The following is a 22,974-nucleotide window of genomic DNA, read 5'->3' on the forward strand; positions in this document are numbered from 1 at the left end:
GATGAAACTCACTCAATGTTATGAATAGTTTATTGCAGAAAACACACACTGAGTTCATGTTCCAAACACAAAGTGGTCTTAGCAGTCTAGACAATGGAGTTCACACTCATTGAGAAACATCAAAGGAAAAATTTATCTTGGTGATAAAAAGATTGCTATTCACAAAGCAAATCAAAGTAAACCATGAGTTAATGACTGCTCAAAATTTCTACAGCAAATGTGGCCACTATCTAGCACATTTCATTGTAAAATAGACTTGGCTTGTTCGTGAACAAACCAATGTTTATACAACATTGTGGCTGTTTAGCATACTCTTACTTATGACTACTTTAACCCTTTAGTCAAGTAGCTAGGTGCAATTATAACTATTAATTTAAATACTTCCGTTACTGATAGAGAAAATAATGGCAATGGACAATATGTTTACCCCATAATGTTGTCACTATCTAGCATATTACATTTTATACACCTAAGTCCCTGCAGCTTTATATGCTATTGCCTTACGAGCAGAGCCTCAATTCAGAAAAGCACCTGTACAGAAATGAGAGTATTTTCTCACTTTTGGGTGTGTGACCATTAAACAGGTTTGTTTGTGGCTCTGTTTGCAAGGTATTTTCCCAATGGTAATTACATGAATGAGGCTAAACCCCTTTGAATGAACTATTACTGAATGTCTGTGATATTGGCAAGTTGTAAAATGTAGCATGAGTTTCTTACAATATAGGGTTAAAGCAGTACAGTAGGACCCCACCTAAAGGTAAAGCCACCTCATTAATTGGTAATCACCACTGTGTTTTTTGCCTTAAAATCAATGTTGTGAGGTGGCCAACCTTATGAAATTGACTACTCTGTTAACACTAGACTGCAAGCAGCAAGTCGTTTTTCTCTCAGATCCAGGGCTCAAAATAATTTTCTATAAGACTGCACTAAAGCTGAGGAAAATGACGAGGACTGTTCAAAGTCTAGCGAATAACATGAAATTGAAGGATATTTTGAGCAACAGCTGTTTTTTTGAGGACACGAACTCCTTAACAACAGGACACAGCTATTCAGTTTTTACCATTTTAACACTAAATGTATAGAAGTCTTCTACAATTTGCAGGGTATTCTCATCATTTACACGTAATCGCCCACACAAACAAGCCAAATAGAACAATGGCTAGCAAACATCTCTGATGACAAATCCCTATCCAACGATTAACATCAATCAGTGTTATTGGTGTCTGCATTAGCTGAACAAGGCAATAATTTTACCTGATAGATAGAGAACTATTCCATTTTGAAGAATGTGTTTGCTTGGTCGTGAATAACCCCCAAAATGTGATGATTAAAACCAATTTATGTCATAAATAATTACAAAAAGCCGTAAAATTAGAAGGGCAAGTTTCAATCCAGATTCAAATTCAGTAACCACAATGAGCCATGGTTGAATTTTGCAGACTGCAGCCTAATTATAATAGTGGTGGCATTCCTTGGGCAATAATCAGAAGGGATAAAAAAGGTTTTAAAAAAGTCAATAATTATCCACTTTGTACTGCAGTACATTTTCCGCAATCACCAAAACAACTGTTTTGTGCACCACTAAAATATTCAAACTTTGTTTCTTTATAAGCCCCCCATGGAGGTGCACATTATTTCTCTGTACATCAAAACGACTAGCTAGTGAATACACTTTACTATTTTGTCTGAGTAAATTTAGAAATAATATTTTTATAACCTTTTTTTTGTACAAAGTCTGTTTTTTTTTAAATTTATTGTTAAAGGTCATCATCCTGTGGAAAACAAAAAAAGAAGAGAAAATTACAAAGTTGTCAAAAAAAGTCAAATAGACATCAAAATCAATAGCATTGCATACAGAGGCCACAATACACAGTACAGAAAAAGCAAATACTAAAATGTTACAAGTGGTTGCAGTCTTGTTATCTGCACAATTAAAACTACTGGTCTAATAGCCATGTTACTCAATATTTGAAAAAGAATGATGGTCAGGAACCTAAGAGGCCACATTGAACGGGGCACAAAATAAATTGTTACGGAACGAAACAATGACAGGAATGGCTGCTAAATGCAATGGTTATTTCAGGGTTGACAAGAGGTAACTCACATGACTTGTGTTTGAACATTTTCAGTGATCACTACTGTCCCTTTTGAAAACCCTAAATGGACTTTTCTGGATCATACTCTCAACCCAGGCAATCAGTCCTTCTCAAAGTGAGCTGCTTCTAATACACTACATCATTTATAGGCTCAGAGTCTTATTAAGGGAACAAATCAAAAGAAATCATACCGAGGTAGAGGGACGGAAATAAAAAGTTTCTCAGGGTTTTCATTCATGCTTTCAGCACGACTTAGGCAATTGCTTTTCAGAGGCAGGCAAAACTTTTTAAAACTGAACTCCGTTACAAGAAAAACGTTCCTCCAGATGGTCAAACCAGGCAGGCAAAATTGGCCTCATAGCCAGTCAATCTGCCTGGTACCCAGCCTTAACTGCCCTGATTTCCTTAGTTTTAGCCCCTAAGCCTGATACCAAGTTAGAATTTTGATCAATCAGGATTTGCCCAATGTACTGATTTTTTGAAATTTTACAGTGATCATTGGAAATAGTACAACTCACTTCTCCTGAACAACAAGCCATTCCTCGCTTCTTAGGAGGTTCTGGCCATGGCACATCTCCTACGAGATCAAGTGAAGGTGTACCATTTTCACCAAATACATTGAGTTCTGCAAAACACTCCATCTCAATCATCTGTGAATAAATAAGATTGTTCAAATTTGGTCAGACATGATTCAACAAAAAGTACATACATAAACTATTTCAGTCAATGTCACTGAGAGGACATTCAGTGGCCTGTTAAGTGGTTGGACTTGAGGTGACTTACTACCATTCTTGTTAGACTCAATAGCACCTGCTTGAACTGCAAAAAGAAGCAATCCAGACGGCCAACCCCACGTCCTTGTCGTGGATCTCAGGCAATACCCACAGTCTGAAGCTAACAGAAATCTGGTGAAGGCACAAAGGCCAATTACCATGTGATGGATTTAATGGCTACAGAAACTGAAACTATAGCTACATGTAATTCAACAGATATCCCCGCCCAAAGGAGCAGAAGGCAAGGTATGACATGCATCCAAGCATGGATGAAGATGCTCTTGTCTAAATCCGTTTTAATATGTACATGTATGAACAGCCCTGGAACAGTCATGGAGAAGCAAAGTAACAAGTGAATTGGAACTACACCATCAAACATAAACAGATTTAGTTGAGAGCTATGGTTGAGGCTCCATGCCTCTTGAGGGACAAAGAGGAGTAAGTCAAGTAACTGGATTGCAAACCAACTTGGTATTCTAGCTTGCATATTTTAAATTACGCATTCAGAAATGCATTTAAACCACCTAAGGAAGATTGAGAAAAACTATGAAGAAAGTCAGATAAACAAAGAACTAATTTAAATTTGTCTTTCTTTATCACATATTTAACATTACCTTGCATGAGCACATACACTTTGATTCCTGCTGGAACCTGTACAATCCTACATTTGAACCAAAATTTATTCAAAACCTTCATTTCCTCAAAACTTTCACAATTACCTCACTTTGCCAAGGAATTGAAACCGATCCACTTGAAAATTTCCTATAAAATTCTTCATCGCTTTCATCCAAGCGAACCCCCTTCACAGAAGAGAACTGTTCAATGTCTAACACATCTTTGCAGTAGACTGCTCTGGGCTGTGAATGAAGAACAACAACAAACATCAGATGCAGATTAAATATCAAAACGTCACACACATGGTATTAAAACAAACTTAAGAAGGTAGGAGGTCAGATTTACAGTATTACGATACTAGAGATACAAAGACTGATGGGGAAAAATGACTCATATATGTAGGCACTGATAGACAGAACTGGACTCTACAAAGAACCTCAGTCTGCTAAGTTGCCACTTGTTAAGTGGCCACCTCCGTACTGTGAAGCGGCCAGTTATCAAAGTCTCAAAATTGTTGTCAGTGTTTGAATACTGAAAATAAAACCCCTATTAACTGGCCACCTCTATTAAGTAGCTGCAGCCCAAAAGAAGGCACAGGACTTGATCAGCTGGAGGAATATTCTGAAAGTCTTGTGTGTCACATCACAAGTAAAGGTCATTCACAATTTGAGCAAATGAAGGGGTGCCTGGAATTAAGCCCTAAGTGACTTTTGGAACATTTTGAGTTAGCTAGGATTGAAATACCTCCCAGCAATTTTCTCATTTTACTTTGGTTTCCATTATGTCTTAAAATAACTGGTTCTTATTACTAGTTCTTTTAAAACAACAATTAATACCAGAGTAAACTGTGAAAATTGCTGGGAGGTGTTTCAATCGAAACTACCTCGAAATTTTCCAAAAGTCACTTACGGCTTTATTTCAGGCATGCCTTCAAATGTTCAAGACAAACACAGGAGAACACATGTTTAATCTTGTTAAAAGGATTGTTAGAAAAACAAAAGGAATATAAAATGTTGTACAAATCAAAATGTTTGGCAATACTTCAAAGTTAGATTGAAATGATGAATTGTGAAGAAATGACAGGTATCTGTTTCTCTGTTTAACCCCATTATGTGACTAATATAAATCTGGCTTGTAGGCCATCGCCACAAAAGTCTTCTTGCGCAGCAAATTCTAAAGCCAGCTCACCCAAAATTACCCATCACACTAATCATCCTGGAAAAAAAAAAATTATTTTGTTAATGAAAGAGTGCTTTGTTTCATGAGACCTTTCATAAGAATAGTAAAGAAAAACTTACATCAGGTACAAATGGAGGTTTGAACATTCCAGCTTCCAGCTGAGGCCAGTTAATATTTCTAAAGAAAATATGTTTCTTTACGTCCTCTCCACCTGCATCGCTGCAACCTAGTCTGTTATTTACTTCCTTTTGAAGAGCCTAGGAAAAAAATGGATAGAATGAATAGAGTTAAACAAGATTTGTGGTGAATTGCAAATGTTGTGGTTTAATTTTCCTCTGTTCTGGTGTATGGTAAAGAAATTATTTTAATATAAATGAAACAAAGAAAAATAGCAAAATTAACTGTACCAAGGGTAATTTTGAACCACAACACAAACATTATACACATCAACTTGTGAATAATACATTAGTTCCTATTAAGTACAGGGCTTGAAGAAACTTGAATTCTAGCTTGCCCTTTGGTCAAGCAGCTCTCAAATTTTGCTTGTCCTGGCCAAGTCTTAGTTTACTTTTTTTATTTATTTGAAAGACTACTTGCTTGGGCTCTTGGCCGAATGAAAAGTTACTTGCCCAGCAGGAAAATCTACTTGTCCCGTACAACCAGATGGCAATTATTTCAAGCTCTGTAACTATTGCCAACATACATCTCTTGATCAATAGGTATGACCTCTTATTTTTTTCCAAAGGGCATGGTAAAGAGTTGGTTACTGTAACATGTGCACATGCCACCTCCTGTTTCTCCAAGGGTGGCTGCTTGATAGGGGTTTGCTGTAGTTTCAACATAACACACCTGACTACATATTAGTCTCGCAGATGAACTGAATTTGTCTGAGTACACCTCCTGATCTTCCTTCACTCTCCGCTCCACCTCATCTCTCTTCACCTTCTCTTTTCTTGCTCTGAATGGAGACTGAAACGATAACATCAAAAAAGTGAATTCAATGTACGACAATTGGCACAATTATATGAACAAGGCAGTGTTGCAAACTGAACATTGACAAAAGGCGAAGTGATGGAAGGCAGACTGGCCATTTGGTAGTTCATTTTACCATGGTTGAGCAGGGATGTTATTAAGGACAAGTAGCTGGCTGAAATAGCCGGCTAATTTGTTTTACTTTATTTTCTACATTTTGCAGGTGTTTTTAATAAAACAATTATTTGACTCATGCTTGTTGGATATGAGATGAGTATAACCAACTCATCACTACACTCCTTGTTGGCTATCTGTCGTCTCATATCCAACACACGCTCTGGCGTGGAATAATAATTATTGTCAAAGTGTGCCCTTATTTATGACATGCACAATAGTGAACTTTAGACTGATACCAATACTGAACTGAAGATTTTTTAAAATGATTTATTAGTAATTTCAGAGAATTGTTACCAACCTTTCCTTGAATCATCTCATATATGAGACAACCTAATCCCCACCAGTCTGGCGAAAATGTGTAGCGTTCATTTTTAACAACCTCTGGAGCTGCAAGACATGTCAATAAATTGAAATGTTGAATGTTTTGTTGTGCTGTTAAGACTGATTAACTCTAAATTGGTTTAGATTAACAACCACTGAATTTTTTGAGTGTTTTAAATAGCACCCTTTACCATAACCAATATCACCTACCCATGTAACCTATTGTTCCTACTCTCCCTCGTATCGTCTCTCCATTCTTTATTTGAACAGCTAAACCAAGATCTGAGATTCTGACATGACCATAATCATCTAAAAGGAGATTTTCTGGTTTCATATCTCTACAAGGAAAGACACAAAGCCAGCAAGTGAACACAAAATAATATTGCAACAATTTGTCAGGTCATAATTTGACTGGACGAGATAACATTTTGACTCCCACCAAAAGTGCCTGATTTTGTGACTTAATTAATATGGGTAACACAGGGGCAGGACAGAGTGTTTGTAGCATGGAGTTGTCTGAACTTTGATTTTCAGATGAAAATGAATTTGCAGATAAATGTACAATGTACTGTTCTTTGGAAAAGAATGTACAGGTGAAACACATTAACTTTTATACAAATTAATCACACTAAAACTCATTTTGACACGGTGGTGACTGGAAAATGAGCTAGTCTGGTTTCTCCAGACCATGTGAATTGTCTTAAGTGTCTGAGGAGAGAGGTTTGACCATCCTTGCAACTGCATAATGTACTTACAGTGTTCTGTTTTGCACACTAAGAATTCAAAGGCAATAGAATGACTGCATGAGTGGTACCAAATTTGAATATCAATAGAAAACCTTAGCCTTGTGCTATGTTCCGCAAAGGATTTCTGGAATCAATATAAGGCTCAAGCTTCTAATGTTTGGTGCCATTTCTGCAATCTGTGAATACATGTACCTGTAGACTATTCTCTTTGAATGTAAATGAATTAATCCTAACATGACTTCTGCAGCATAAAATACAGCTCTTTCTTCTTCAAAACCAGGATTTCCCATGTTGTGGACATGGAACTTAAGATCTCCACCATTCATTAGAGTTAAAACCATACAGAGGGCATCTTTGGTTTCATAAGCGTATGCTAGACTGACCTTCATAAGGCAAGAAAATGTAATGATTAGAAACACCAGTCACACAGTATGTTGCACATGTATATATACAACTTTAAATAGTTGCACAAAATGATAACAAAAAATGGGTTATGCAATAGTACAACCATGTACACTGTACCATATATTTTGTTAGTTTTTTTTATAAATTCTGGTGGTGTTCAGTTAATCTCAGCATTATAGGACCTAGCATTAGTTTTAAGCTATCAGTGTAACAAATAGATTCCATGTTGCTGTATGTCTGTTCAGCAACAGATCACAGACAATGTCAAAATGAGGTAAGAACAAAACAGTGGCATGTGAGCCATCAGCTGAGTGTGCCACTGATGTTCTTGCCACATGTCATCTGTGATCTAGCTACATCGTTTTATCACTGTACAGATGCATAGCAACATGGAATCTACTTGTTTTATATAATTAAAACAACAACAACAACAACAACAAAGATGCTAATGATGCCATCTGAGTCTGTCCTCTGATAGATGGAAAGTAAGAGCCAATTAAAACTCTACAAATATTCAACATATTAAATCTGCACGTATTCAGTGTACTTACTTCTTAAGCATGCATAAAAAAAGTCATTTTAGTTTGCAATGAGCTCAAGCAATATTCAATCAGCTTGGAACTAGTGGAACAATGATGCCAGAAGAAATTTGCTAAAAGCTACCAAGATGAATGCAAGCAGCAAGAACAACTGATTTCATGTTGATGTGTAACAAAAAAAAATAAATAAACAATAAATTATGGACTGCATGTAAATTATTTCAAAATGTTCATCAAAACCTTAATAAAAAATAGTCAGAACTACCAACCACAAATCTGCTGTCAATTTTTTCTAAGAGCTGTTTCTCATTTAATGCCATGGCCTCTCCTTTCCTTCTCTTTATCCGCTTCTTCTCTAGCTTTTTCATTGCATACATTTTCCCACTGATCTTGCTTTGACATGCGCAGACCTGCAATCAAAATAATCCAAAAAGAGTCTCATCAGATTTTCAGATGAGAGCAAGTTTGTTAATCTGTGTTTGCTCTTTACAACAAAATGTCATTTACCTCTCCAAATCCACCTTTCCCTAACACTCTGTAGTGACGGAATGTCTTCTTTGTGACAGGCTGTCTGTGAGAAAATAACACAGCTCAGGTTTAGAATTTACACTACAGGATCGATTTTATATGATTATTCTACAAATTCTTTAATAATTCTTGTACAACCTTGCTAGTATTCCTTTATGATCCAAGCCATCTAAGATCTTACATGATTAACATAAATCATACATATTCTGGTCAAGTAGATCAACATTGTTCTGGGATTTTAAAAACTTTTATCTTTACAAAAACTTGAAAACAATATATAGTTTAAGAAATATAAAAAAATGCACTCATCAACCAAAAATTGCACCAGAAAACAATTTTTGTAAATGTATAGCTGGAGTTCAGTTGAATCTAATGCATGCTGTTATTGGTAGATTTATGGTCATGAGGCAATGGCTTGATCTAAATATCGCCACGTGGGCAACAATCACACAATTGCTGCCTGCTCTCCCACTAACCTGAGGCTACTTTGACTTCTTTGTGTCCGACTACTTTACACAAAACTCCAGCTATATATCTAACAAAACACTTAAGTCCCTTCGGAAACAGTTTAATTTGTTTTCTGTTGAATCTCCATGTTTCCCCCAACATCACAATTCTTGGGAAAATAAAACTACCTGTCTTCCTCAGGACCAGTAATGAAGTGTATAATTTTTTTTATATAATTTTGAGAAGCATAGATAATACAGATGTCGCGGTCAATATTACTCTTGATACAAATTGGCATTTTCCTTTGTTTCATTTCTATAATAATAATTTTGATACTACCATACACCAGAACAAAGAAAAATACCAAATTGTACCAAGGGTAAAATTGAACCACAACATAGACATCAAAGGGACATGCAAGGCAATAAGTGTCTGTGTTACCCGGATCTCCATATTACATGTAGGCAAGTTGTCAGGATAAACATCACAACACGTTTCATTGATATTAAAGACTAATAGCATGCAATATATAAAAGCAATCAAACAATGTTTACTAGTAATGCCTTGAGTTCAAACTGAAGAAACCTCATCTTTATTAAAATATACCAGAGTAAATGTCACTAAAATTAAAGTTCTCTTGTCAGGTTAAATTGCAACAACATAGTAATTTTTTGTCAGTCAATTTAATTAATAAACTTGTAATAATCTACAATCTTGGACAGAATAAAATGGAACAATTATCCCCCTTCCCCCCCCAAAGCAATGATGAAGGCGTGAAGGAGCAAAAGCGCACCACTTTGGCATCATTGAAATGGAGGGGGGAGGGGTGGTCCAGATGTTCCATTTATTTTGTCCAAGATTGCAGGTACTGAAGCTCTCAGTTTCTAACAGGGTACAATTGGCACAGAATTGAGGAAAAAGAAAATCTACAGTGTGCAGATATTCTGTGTCCGTAAAGCGAGGGTAACTTTGAATGACAGCATTTTACTTCAGTCACAGAAAAGTGCCCATTGTCCATATTAACTGGTCTATGTATTAAGCATGTTAATGTGAAAGAAAATGTATGAGGTTTTCATCAGGACAAACAGATTTCTCTGTTTTAAGTGGGTGTCTGAAAAGTGGGCTAGTAATTGATTCTATTAGCCTATTAACAACCATTACCAAACTGTACCAAAGATTAATCATCAGGGCTCAAAATAACTTTCGTACCGTGGCCGGTCATGTTGACCAGCCAAAGTAATTTTAGCTCGGTCACGTCTCATTTCTGACCGGTTAAGATATTTAAAAAAAGAGTAATGTTGGCCTAATTAAACCCACGAATATAACTTGTTTGTTCCAGTCATTGCTAGACTGTTTAAAAATTTAATACAAAGAAAAGCTTAAAACTCAAACTGAAGATAGCCTTGGCGGGGCTTGGCAGCTCAATGAAGTGGCATGGTGCCAGTGGAATTCTTGGTATCTGCCAAAGAAAAAGTATTAAACGGATGCATATTTGATGAAACTTTGAATTTTTTTAATCGGTATATTGCAAATTGAATTCCATGAGCTGTTGTCTTGATGTTCTACAAAGTATTTATGTCCATCAAAACATAAATGAAACCAAACTTGCATCAGTAGATCTTATTTTTGGGCTTCAGAAATAACTGGGTAAACAAATATAGCCAAAGAAGGAGTTTCGGTTTCCTTGATTCTCACCCATGCAGACGCACAACAAATCATCGTGTTACTACGAATACAGCTACAGTTACATGACAAGTGTTGGGAAGTTTCTTAATGATGTGACTAAAATTAAGTTCTAAAGTGTAAGCCATAAAAGATCTAAACTCTATTGTAGTCATATTAGAGAGAGGGTGCTTGCCATTATGCCAAACCAACTGGTCAGAGATCAATGGGAATACCCGACAAAAATGGAACAACGTTTTCCGATTAAACCAGACCAGCCAATGGGAATGGCTCTTATCATTTTTCATTCCTTTTCCGAATTCCCTAATAAGGGCAAAGAACTGGTTTGTCAAAAATGGAACAGCGAATCGGTCAGAATATTCCAACCGAAATAAGTGGACCACCTCCAGAGGTGATCCCGAATATTCCAGTCAGAAGAAACCAGAATGGACCTTTCCATTTGAATTCCGACCGAAATTTCCGGAATCTTTAGCATGACCATAATTTGGTAGATTTTACAACTAATAGTGGGTAGATTTTGGTCACATGCTAAGCAAAGAGTTGAGAGTGTCTTGTATTTCATTCACAGACAAAATATAAACTTTACAGATACAGCTGATAAGGCCTTCGTCTTTTTTGTTGGTACATACCGGTAGTTATTTTCATCCGTCTTGTAAAAGCAACTTTTATCGGTTGGTTCTAAATTAGATACTGGGTTCGTGCTCAATGTTACATTTATGGCTTGATAGAAACGAAGCAGACTGCAAAATACATGTTTTGATGTCCCAGAGTCCCAAAGTGTCTGAGTTGGAAACAACTTGACAATCAAGGGAAAAGTTTTGTTCTGGCATCTTGCTCTATGATTTTTGCTCAGTGAAAGTGAAAGAAACGTCAAATATCTTGACATCTGTAGAGCAATACCTTTGGATTATATGCCAACAAAGAGAAGTGTTCGGTGACAAGAGTGTGACAGTTGCGCAAATCTAAAGCATCACGAAAAGCTGAATCTACTTTCCCTTTGCAGTATGGAAAACCTCTTCTGTTCGAAAGGCTGAATAGTTTTGAATTCTGAATTGAAAACCTCTGCCATCCTAACAGATGAAAATTTTTTTCTGAATGGATAACAGCAGTTGTTCGAACGGATAAACATTTTTCTCAAGGGATAACCCCAGCTGTTTGAATGGCATTCCTATCGATCTTGAATGCATGACAAACAGCAGGCAAACGATTTTTAGACGAACAGATACCCATTGGTGTATGTTTTTGTGTGAGAGGTCATAATAAAAAAGAGATTAAAGATCTAAGATTTACAGATTAGGATTTAATTGTTTATTCAAGAATGAACAATCTGACCGTCTCAACATGACGTGACCGGTCAACATGGCCGGCAAGTGAAGGTTTTGGCCGGTCAAGTCACCATTCTGCCTGGACATTGCCCGTTGAACAGCCGTTTTTTTGAGCCCTGAATCATCATCCTTATCAATAGGGTGATATGACACCAATAGTGCAAGGAAGGACATAAAAGTTTCAAAAATATGAAAATCTCATGAATATCAGTTCATAATTAATAGGGGGAATGGTTATGAATCCTGGCAAATGTCAAAGGAGCAAACAAAGATGCCAAGATTCATGTTGGAAGGTTCATGACCGTGCACAATCTTTTGTTTTGCACTCATTTACTATGCATGAATTATGTAACCAAAACGTTTCTATTGGTTAGTTCTTCAGTCAAAAGTAAACAACTATTGTGTTTTGTGCATGGTCAAGGCCAAAAAAGTGAACAAAAACATACGACAAAGAACTTTGTTGGATTTCACAACCAATCCCCTCTATTAACTTTGAACAATTATAGATGAAGGAATATGGGTTCATACTAATTTATTTGCATGAAGAGTAGACCTAAGCTGCAATGTGACTTAATGGGTCAGTTCCGCATGCACAATCAATCAAGTGGAAAAAGTTTTGAGCGCCACATTCTTTTTGTAAGTTACCATAGTACTAGTAATTTTTATAATAATAAATGACAATTAAAATTATCACATTAATCACAGTTCCTAAGAAATAGAAAAATAGAATTATACAGTTCAAGGTAAATATAAAATTTATAATTAAACTATAACAATGTCAACTATATGGTCTTTCATATATTAACATGGAACACCAACTAAATTAAAATAATATACATGTATTATATTAGCACATTACTATAAAATGTTGCAAAAAAAGGAAATTACTGTAAGTACCTTTCAAGCCACTTCCACTGAAGATACCTGGAGAAGTACATACTTTGTTGGTAATCTTCAAAAGGCTTTTCACCCAAGAAATCTTTGACTTCCCTGGAAGAAAAATTGAGAGGTTGGATTAGACATAGTTGCTTTGTTTAATTTTATGGAATGGATTACATGTAAACCAGTGTTCTCAGATTCTTGCTTCATTACGATCCAATGGACTTAAAGCTATTTTTTCTTAATGGCTCCATGTATCTAAGAGCTACCCACTTTTAGTCAAGCAGGGCTGTCATTAAGAACTATAAGATGTAACGCCTGTTATGGCTGAGGGTGCTCCATGGAACCTTGATGTTATGGGTGTTATTGCCCTATACAATTTACCCACAAAGTTCTACTTAAGAGCCACTACCTCTAAATATATATAGAGAGAACTAATAACAAGAGACAACCAAGGAAATCAAGGGAAATTTCCTTCTTCCTGTACTGGCCTGTTGAAAATGCACAATTTTGCATAAATTCCATCAGCCACCTTAGTTGATTTCAAGCGGTATTTCAAACTTTCCTAGATTTTCACAAATAAGTGAACTTGCTGGAACTTTTACCGTATATTTCTGAAAATAGTTTACCAAAAGTGTCTTTTTGACATAATAAAAGAAAATGCCAATTTTCCATCACTTGGTCAGATTTTCCATTTTAAAGTGCCTATGAAGTAAAAAATAATCACTGCTGATTTGAAAGGTTTTTCAGAGTAAAGAAAAATGGCGTTTTCCTTTTTGGAATATCTTTTTGCGGTTTAGAGATATTCATGTTTTTGTATTTTGAGTGATGACGTCATAGGTGGTTCCACAAAAACAGTTCAACACTCAATCAAGAATATCAAATCAAATCAAACCAAATCAAAACTTTATTTATTGAGGGTGACACGTAATAGTTTATCAACTAATAAATTTGTGGCCCTCTTAAATGTACTAAAAGTTAAAAATCTACTATAAACAATAATCAAAGATTATCATTAAAATATCGCAATCTAAAAATTATTTAAAAAAGGAGTAAAAATCTTATTCTTGCGCTGACTTAATTTAAAATGTTTGTACAAAGCATTCTTAAGGATATTTACAGATGAAGAGGTGCGCAGCTTAAGGGGGAGGTGATTCCAACATTTAATAGTCGTTGCAGAAAACGTGTGACCTCCCTCTTTCGCTCTATCAAATCTTATCGGTAAAATGGTAAAATTAGTCCCCCGTGTATTCCTATTGTGCTGGTTATTTAGTCTTAATAAATTGTTTATGTATAACGGGCAAGCAGCCATAATCCTTTTATGAGCTATTGTACATCTTTTTATATCAGTCTTGATGTAATATGGTACCTATCCTAAGGTATTAAATAGATCTACAGTGCTATGGCATTGTTGGGCATCAAGGATAATACGAGCACGTTTTTGCAGCAGCTTGTCCATGTTACGCTGCAATATAATATCAATGGCTTAATTAATGAACTGTAATAAAGTATACGGTCTGCTCTTGGAAGATAAGCCTTGATTCTGTTGAGTATACTGATACGCTTCAATATCTTCTTACATAAAGAGTCAATATGAATATCGAAACTGAGTTCTTCATCAAGTTCAAGGCCTAGCAGTTTAACATTCTCAGCCTGCTCTAATGTGCTTCTTTCGAGCTCTATCTCAAGCTTTTGACCTTCATTACTCAAACGTTTCCGTAAGTGCAGTCCATCAATTAGCATTGTCTTTGTCTTGGAACAATTAAGTGGCAGTTTGTTGTTAGTTGCCCACTCATTGACATTGGAGACCTCACTGGAGAGTGTGTTCTTAAGTTCTTCAACATTAGCACAATCGGAAGAAGTGAGGAGGGTGGTGTCATCGGCAAACATGTCCAACTGTGTGTGGACATGTAAAGGTAAGTCATTGATAAACAGCAAAAAAAGTAAGGGACCCAATATGGAACCCTGTGGCACACCCGCTGTGATACTCCTCACGGTAGACATTTCTACTTTGAATGATACCAACTGAGTTCGATCGGTCAGGTATGACTCGAACCAAAGTAAAGCGTTCCTATCTAGTTTGTAGGCTTCAAGCTTGCAAAGCAAAGTCCCATGATCCACCATGTCAAAAGCCTTCTTATAGTCTACTAGAACCATACCATTAATATGGTTTTTGTCTAGATTGAAGAGCAGAGTATCAACTATATAAGCAAGCGCCGTCTCCATGCTGTACTGCTTTCTGATTCGAGACTGGTTCTTATAGATGAGGTCGTGAACATTTAGATATTCAGACAAATGGTCATGCACATGACGTTTGATGATTTTAGACAGCACCGGAAGTAGTTACGCTTTGCTCTTGTAATCATATTGGTGGCCTGATTTCGCGTGCCGCAATACCTTGCCCATGCGTCAGCAGTGTTACATGCCCTAGCTTTTCTCAGAAGGGTGTCTCTTTTTGACAGCTGATCTAAAATGTCCCTCGTTAACCATTGCGGCTGCCTAACTTTGCGAACCCATTTGTGCACGATAGGTGCATGTAGATCAACTGCCTGTGAAAATATATCTTCCCAAGCGGCCAGAGAGTCATTTACATCATCAAACACAAAGGCGGTGTCCCAAGGGGAGTTGGCAAGAGTAGATATGAATGCTTCGTCATCAATGCCTTTTATGTTTCGGTACTTAATTGCTTTGTGCTCTTGCTTGTCTTGTTTTGATTGTTTAAAATATTTCCGCACCACAAAAGTTGGTAGATGGTCTGAAAGAGCATAACTTAGCACCAACACGTCCATAATATCTCTAAAGATATTAGAGCAGTGTTCTTTAAACTTGGCACCAGAAATGTACATCACAAAAGAAACAAAATGACACCCATCGTGCCGTCGCCATGACAACAGTTATACCGCTGGTCCTGTTTTAATTAAAACTAAAATTCCCAGATTTTATCTTAACAAGGATCATCCACTCCCAACAATCTGATGGGGGAGAGTTAAGACAATATCGGAACCATGTGTGTTCCAAGCAAGACCCTCTGTCCCTTCTCAAAGGGTTGCAAATGGGTATATTTGGTTTTTCACAGAAAGAGACTGGTGCCAGAAGTGTTGCTATGGCAACAACACAGAAGGTGTCATTCTGTTTCTTTTGTGATGAATGTTTCTGGTGCCAACTTTGAAGAACACTGCTCTAATATTTCTAGAGATATTCTTGATTCGGTGTTCTACTGTTCAAGTGAAATGATTTATGGCATCATCACTTTCCTCATTTGCATAGTACAAACATGTAAATATCTCTAGAACGAAAAAAGATATTCCATAAAGGTAAACGCCATTCTTCTTTACTTTGCAAAGCCTTTCAAATAAGTAGCAATTATTTTTTACTTCATAGGCACTTTAAGACAATGTGGCTCTTAACAAGTTTGTTACGGGTGTGAAAATGAAGGCAAAGGTGACTCAAAACTTTATCACAGCCCCAGTCAAGGCCCTAACATTTATTTCAATTTATTCCAAATACCTGACAGCATCCTTAAAAATTTCCATAGAAAACTCTTCATCAGCTGATTTGGACACTGCATTTATTGTCTTTTCTGCTGTGTCATCCATAACACCAGCCACTCTAAGCTGTGTTGTGGGCTCAGAGTGCTAGAAATAGGAAAAAAAAAAGAAGCATACACTTACATCTTTCATCTTAAATTGAGAGTCTTACTTTGACCAAGTGGTCTACATATGTTGTAGGAGGGGGGTGTAAGGGTTTGCGGTGATGCAGTTTTGTGTTATTTTTAATGCGGTTTTACGGAAATCCTTATTTTAACCTGCGGTATTGCGGTTTTATAAGACTTAGCGGTGTGCGGTTTTCATAAATTTTGGATCGCAGTAATCGGTAAAAAAGAGACTGCAGCCGTCTGCGCTTTCCAGTTATAAACAATTATTGGATGAGGTTTTTGTGATATCCAGAATAATCAAGGTCGAGGTAGGGGTTATCAGCCGAAGGCTGAGGCTGGTAACCCTTACCGAGACCTTGATTATTCTGGATATCACAAAAACTGAATCTAATAATAATTATTAGATTCGGTTTTTGTGATATCTAGAATAATCAAGGTGTCGGTATTATTGTTTTATTATACATTGAATGAAAGAAACGGAAGTCATGTTTTTGCTTCTTTACTGACAGCAAGCAACACAAAGTGCACAAACTTGACATGATTACCCATGACCTTGAGTGTCCTTGACATGATTATTGTATAATCTGCAGAAATGATGTCACAGGCGCTGATTTCGAAAATTCACTGTACACTTTCGGCCAATCAGAAAAGAGATAGTGAGTTCAATGTATAATAATAACAGTTATTACTCGGATCCTGACACTTCTGATGACTTTTGATCCCTTGTTTATGTATTGCAAGGGACCATTGTTGTGCAAGCAAGCTTTGCTGTTTGTAATTTCCGCTTTTTCCAGTTAATAATTGGTATGATTAACCATTTAATCCAATGATATATTAACTTGTTGACTTTCCGGGCTGGGAATCTTTCGCTCAGATTTCCTACAGTATTTGCCATGGCCTCATGGGGGACAATGTTGGCCGAGCAAGAGGAAGTGGTTATGAGGATGGTCGGGAAGAGACGAAGTTACTTAAAGGAGAGATTGGGAGCTCAGCGACGTTTCTTCTGGGAGCAAGAACTCGCATCTGGAGAGTTATACACGTCAACAATTGTTTGCTTTACTGAACACTTCATGAGGCTGACTACGTTGTCTTCAGGCTATTCAAAATTCTTCTTGGAAAGATTTTAAGTGAAATTTAAGGTTGATTCAGTCGAATTGCTGTTTCAATATTTTGGAAAATTTCCATGCGGTATTGCCGTTTTTTACGTTTATTTATGCAGTTTTACAGTTTTCGGACCCCCCTTACGTCCCCCTCTTGTAGCTTATCCTAGTTTCGTAGCATGAGGAAACTTGGAGTGCTAGTATGGTTGACTACCTCACTTGGAGAGGTAATGAAATGAAATGTTAAATTAACGTTGACACAATGCAGAATTTAACTCGATTTAATGCAATATTTCTGCAAGCTGCTACCAGCCTTCTTCAGGTATAGAGGAAAGAAGAAGAAGTTGACTGGTGGAGGAAAGTGAATACATTGTCAAGTCAAATTCAAAGCTGTGTTGGCTATGCTTAACTTCTTGTATATATCTTCAGCTGAATTGATCAAATATATCTAGTCCAACATATACTGACAGGATTATTGTTCACGGTCTTATGCTACCACCTCTTGAAAATAATGTTAATTTTTTTTCTTCAAAAATCTCAAAAGCAGCTGGTACACCCACTCCAACTAAACATCAATTTTTGCTCATAGAAGCGTGTACTATTCACAAGGGTAATGATGCACTATTCACAAGGGCCTTCAGGAGTCCTAGGAATGTTGCATTCACAGGTCACTCTTTTCATCTGAACAAGAATCTTAAGAACCTACACATCATTATTTTTTAACCTTTTCAATATGAGAACCAAAAGATTAAACAACCATTATGGTAACCAGGTATACTCATCCCATTGCCAGCACAAACCAGCTGGTTCCTAAAGCTGGAGTCTCAATAATAAGCCAACCAGCTGGCAATGTGACAAAGTTTACCTTTATAGTGAGAATAATTAACATAAACAATATATAAGTTTGATAGCCATCCTCTATGGATCAAAATCCTGTATATTTTTAACTTCATCTTCTTACAGTCTGAATCATTGTCAGCAGTTTTTTAAACAAGATCTCTTTGTTTTATGACAACCACAGTTTCACAGCTTATATAAACACCATTTTAAGAAAATGTTGCTTGCATATAATAAGGGATAACTTTTTAGTACAAACTGCTTTAACTTATATTGCTTACAACTGGATTCTACAACGAATGGTACAATGTATTTAAAACTTGATAATATTGCCCCAAAATGACTTCCATCAATTTGCCACTTAATTTCACCCTCCGAGTGTAATTACATCTTATGAAATATAATTATGCAAGTGTCAGTCCAATTCACATTGCATTTTCATTTTGTGACAAAGAAGAAAAGATGTTCTCAGATCAACTGTAGATATGTTACAGATTGTTGCAGAATTCCCATTCAAAACATTTTTATATTGATAAGGGTCAACCTGTTGTAGTTCTCGCGATTAATTGTCCCTGTAACAATTTGTCTGTTTATCTGGACTGACCCATAAACATGCAATCTTTTAACAAAGTAGCTGCAGCTGCAATGTTAAATTCGTCACTTTTATTCTTCGCATGCTGACCGAATTATAAATATTCAAAAGATTAGTTCTCCCAAGACCTTGTAATTAGCTGGATCCTCTCAAGAAAAAAACTACTTGTTAAATCTTCTTGTAAATAAGTATACGTTGGATCTAGAAAGGACGCAAAGCCAACGATCACAAGATACGCCTAGCCATAGAGGAAACACTCGTAACTTAGTTGACCACTTGATCTCTTACACATGAAGGCGAACCTTATTTCATAACAAAGATGTATTGGGCCGCTCCGAGATCACCACCGTATGGTTTCAAAGGCATTTGCAAGACCTGCATATCGTGTTGACCGAAATCAGGTACATATAAAGAAAAGGAAATCTTCTATTCAAAAAAACAAACATAAAAGCGAAGTGAAATGCCACGCAGGTAAGCGCGCTGCATATTAACGGGATACAAATCGCTCTCGGCTCATTACGATTATCATTAAATCGACTGAGATTTTACGACTTTTAAAGAAGCAGTTGGGTGTAGAGAAATGTAATCAAATGAGAACGGACAGGAGTAGAAAGGGAACTGTCATGCCACAGAGATTTCAATATTTATAAATGAAATCATCATGAAGTTGTGTGTACATTTAGAAGACCAAAGAATCCAGACGAAGACCCCATTCCAAATGCTATCAAAAACAACGTTTCAACGACTATAGTGTGACCTTAATTATAAATAATTTTCTATATTATAACACGAGAGGTACTGTAAGTCATCTTGGAATTCTACTCATCTGCTTTTGCCCTTCAATGGGTAATTCAATTCGGCGATCAAAGATGCAATAATTTTTTATCGAGTGCCTTCGAAAATGCAGGCTTGTAAGTGTACCAGACATCCGACCTGAACGTTAACAATTTTACATGTACTTTCGTGACCGCTTTTGGCACCGTTAATGATTGGAATAGGCTGGGATGGGGAACAAATTTGCCCGAATAAATAAGAGAGGAGAAATTGTCCTTAGTAACCCACGTTGGCTTACCGGGGAATGCTGAGGAAGATGCTTGCGAACCACCTCGCGTGCCAGCTCAGGTTTTTTCGCTGCCTCTGCTTTGTCGAATGCGTCCTAATTTAGGAATAAGAGAGTACAACAATGATTCGTTTATCGAAGCTTCCGTAGGATAATTGAGAGTGTCCGCGAATTACGCAAGGCTGTCTATACAAGCGAGGTATATAATCAAGAGGTGAGATTTTACACTTACCACTTCATCGAGGAAGTCGATTGCTTGCTGTAGTTGAGCATTGCTCACGCAAAACAGTCGAAACAGCTCCCTACCAATGGGTTCTTTTTCGCAAATTCTGTCATACGTCAGGAGAACTGCAGGAAAAAAAACACACTAAAAGTCACCGGGGTGAATTTGAACGCGGTTTAAGTTCGAATGTTCAAGTTATCGGCAAGCGAACAGCTACGAAAGAAAATCTGCATTCTACCATCACAAGGTCATACGTTGAGCAAGCTTACTGTCGTTCTTGAGATGCGCAGATATCGTATGATGCGGAAATTTCAGCAGCTCTTTCCATTTCTTACTCCTGCCTTTAGTTTTACCTGCAAGAGAGAGGAATAAGTTCAAACAAACCCATAGACAGAGTCCCTTGGTGACGCTACTGTTCGAGTTCGCGAGCTTGTCGAGGAAGGAACGACCACAACGCACAAGCTTTCGGTCGCAGCAGAGAGCGCCATTTTCTCAGAAAACCTGACACGATACTCACTTTCTCTAGCTTTTAAATAAACAGTGTTTGCCACAATATTCTCTAGTTCCATAACTTGAGTCAAATCATAGGAAATAAAATGGATTGTAGGAAACCACCCACAGTAATATGGCTGTCATGGCCCCACACACAACCGAGGCATGTGATTGGTTGATTTGCGTTTTTAATCAGGGTCTAGCCTTCCTTCACCGCAGTTCTCTCGCGGTTGGAGCACCTCGGAAGGAAAACATCGCTGGATTTGTAAAATTCAATTGTACCAGTTTTGGCATTCTCGTCTGAAGTATCGTGCAGAGTATTTTGACAACAAGAACGGAGTTTAACTGTGGAAAGCTTTGCAGTACTAAAGAGACGGCACGCTCCAGCGGACCCCCCTTGACAACAAAGGTTAATATTGACGTCATTGAAATAAGAGGATAACAAATCAGTGGTTGGAGGAAAATGATCGACTTTTTTCCACTGAAATAATGCGACATAAATGAGACAAATGGCAAGAGAGAACAACTGATAAAGATCAATTTTGTTCGTTCACTACAGAGAGAAAAAGCAGGAAATACAATTTTTGCTTCGTAAAATACCAATTTGTAAAAGAAAAAGAGGAATATCAGACGGCTAATTACTTCAAGCCGGCGTCATTTTGCCGCAAACGGAGTTTTTAAAAGCCCATAAGTTACTTTATTACGTTAAATACTTAAGACTTCTCTTAACCTGGTAATTAAATCATCCCGACATATTATTACCAACTTTTTTGTTAAAATCTTAAGTAAAAGATCAAATATTAATCTCATCCTCTAAAAAGCAACATTTATTGACATTGCATTTTGTAGACTTTGTTAGAATACTTCAGCTTTAATACCGACTTATTTCTTTATTATTGTTTTCGGTATTTAAGTACTTCGTCATATGCACGACGAGTATTAATTCAATTCAATTCTTTTACGCATTTGCCCCAAATTGAGGAAAGAGGACTAATATTAAAGTCGATTAAATCCTTTTTTGCGTTTTCTAGGATAAGGTCGGAAGGCTTTTGAGAATTTGGAAAACGTAATTATTCATTGCTTTTAATTACAAAGTATTCTTCAAGATTTATAAATGAATGCCATAAAAAGTTAAAACATGCTAATTTCCCAGGGTTCTCACGCAATACTAGTCACGCGACTAGTCACGCAAGAACGTTGCTAGAGCCCAAGCTCTCTCGGATTACAACTCGCCGGCGGTAACGACACAAAAAAATATGGAGAATAAAATGAGGTTTCTTGTAGAAATAGAATTTAGCCAGAATTTCTCTTCGAGTGTTAGACTCGATATTTCACTGGTTCGCACATATCGAGTTGAACGCTCGAAGAGAAATTAAGATTGCCGAAGACTTCCGAGAAGGATTCGAAGGTGTTTCGATAATACATGATATCATCAAACATTACGTCATCGAGATCATCACACTGAAATTATCGTAATTTTACGCCTGTTAATATGATCCTCAGAAATAAATGTTGCCGAACGATTTGTTTTTGAAAATTTCCTTGAATGTTTACTTCCAAGCACTGTTTCGACAAATACAATACTGAAGGATGGGTCACCATTGTCGTTTAAGATAAGAGATTTGATGGGCCATTCTTACACCATTTATGCCTAACCGCGCGCGTTATTTCATAAGTTCACGTTACATTTTGCGGTAGTTGGAAGCAAAGGTTACCACCGGCAACACTTGGAACTCGGGCTCTTGGAACAATGCAATATATAATTTATGGAAAAATGATGACACAATTATGAACGACACTGATTGAAAACTGTTCTCGAATCGTTGTTTTCGAGGTCATAATTTGCATTCTCGAGTAAAGGTTTTGTGCTGCTACAACAAAGAGCTGTATTTTTTTTCGATACGCCAGTCATTACATTAACGTGGCTATGATCACCTTGCAAATTGTTTGCTCGTTACCTTGCCAAGCCTTGTCCCAGAATTTTGTTGTTGCCCAAGCAAGTATACCGCAAATTCCTCTTTATAAGACCCTCCCCTTCCCCAAAGCACCGAGGGTTATGGGCCAGACCGATATATCAAGCTGCACATTCGCGAGTTTCCCGGATATTTTGTACAATAACTCCCAGTCCCCGTATAGCAGCTCGAAGTCCGAGCTCCAGTCTCCCACTCATCTATCTCGCAGGATATAATAAAGCAAACTGTTTTACCTTGTTTCCCTCTTCCTCTGTTTTAATAAATGAAATATTTATCCATGTCATCTCTTGCACGTTTGATGAGGTCGATCAACGAAAATCAAAAACTCAGTCACAGAAATATATTGGGTAACTTCTT

General features: G+C 37.0%; 1 protein-coding gene across 2 annotated transcripts; it reads right to left on the bottom strand.

Annotated features, from left to right (window-relative positions):
- Positions 1-23: 23 nt before the first annotated feature.
- Positions 24-20,816, bottom strand: LOC145478329 (G protein-coupled receptor kinase 5-like). Of its 2 annotated transcripts, none has more exons than XM_081456307.1 (16): positions 20,670-20,816; positions 20,407-20,505; positions 20,162-20,277; positions 19,942-20,025; positions 16,193-16,320; positions 12,704-12,796; positions 8,331-8,394; positions 8,093-8,233; positions 7,072-7,262; positions 6,344-6,471; positions 6,111-6,199; positions 5,513-5,632; positions 4,783-4,920; positions 3,589-3,726; positions 2,615-2,746; positions 24-1,772 (listed from the first exon to the last, which is right to left on the bottom strand). In XM_081456307.1, exons 1-16 carry the CDS (start codon positions 20,719-20,721, stop codon positions 1,758-1,760), a joined length of 1,728 nt encoding a protein of 575 aa, XP_081312433.1. In that variant the 5' UTR covers positions 20,722-20,816; the 3' UTR covers positions 24-1,757. The 2 variants fall into 2 exon arrangements, with proteins under 2 accessions (XP_081312433.1, XP_081312434.1); XM_081456308.1 differs by having other exon boundaries at positions 20,422-20,505; positions 20,670-20,814.
- Positions 20,817-22,974: the final 2,158 nt, after the last annotated feature.

Source organism: Orbicella franksi, chromosome 2 (assembly GCF_964199315.1).
Source record: "Orbicella franksi chromosome 2, jaOrbFran1.1, whole genome shotgun sequence".
Taxonomy (NCBI): Eukaryota; Metazoa; Cnidaria; class Anthozoa; order Scleractinia; family Merulinidae; genus Orbicella; species Orbicella franksi.

What these genes read in the sequence shown, in the direction of transcription:
- LOC145478329 (XM_081456307.1), bottom strand. Translation starts at nt 20,721, where the DNA reads ATGGAACTAGAGAATATTGTGGCAAACACTGTTTATTTAAAAGCTAGA. An exon ending in CGACAGTAAGCTTGCTCAAC is followed by an intron (nt 20,278 to 20,406) that starts GTATGACCTTGT and finishes TTTTTCCTGCAG; the next exon opens with TTCTCCTGACGTATGACAGA. An exon ending in TCAAAGAGAATAGTCTACAG is followed by an intron (nt 6,472 to 7,071) that starts GTACATGTATTC and finishes CTTTCCTTGTAG; the next exon opens with AGATATGAAACCAGAAAATC.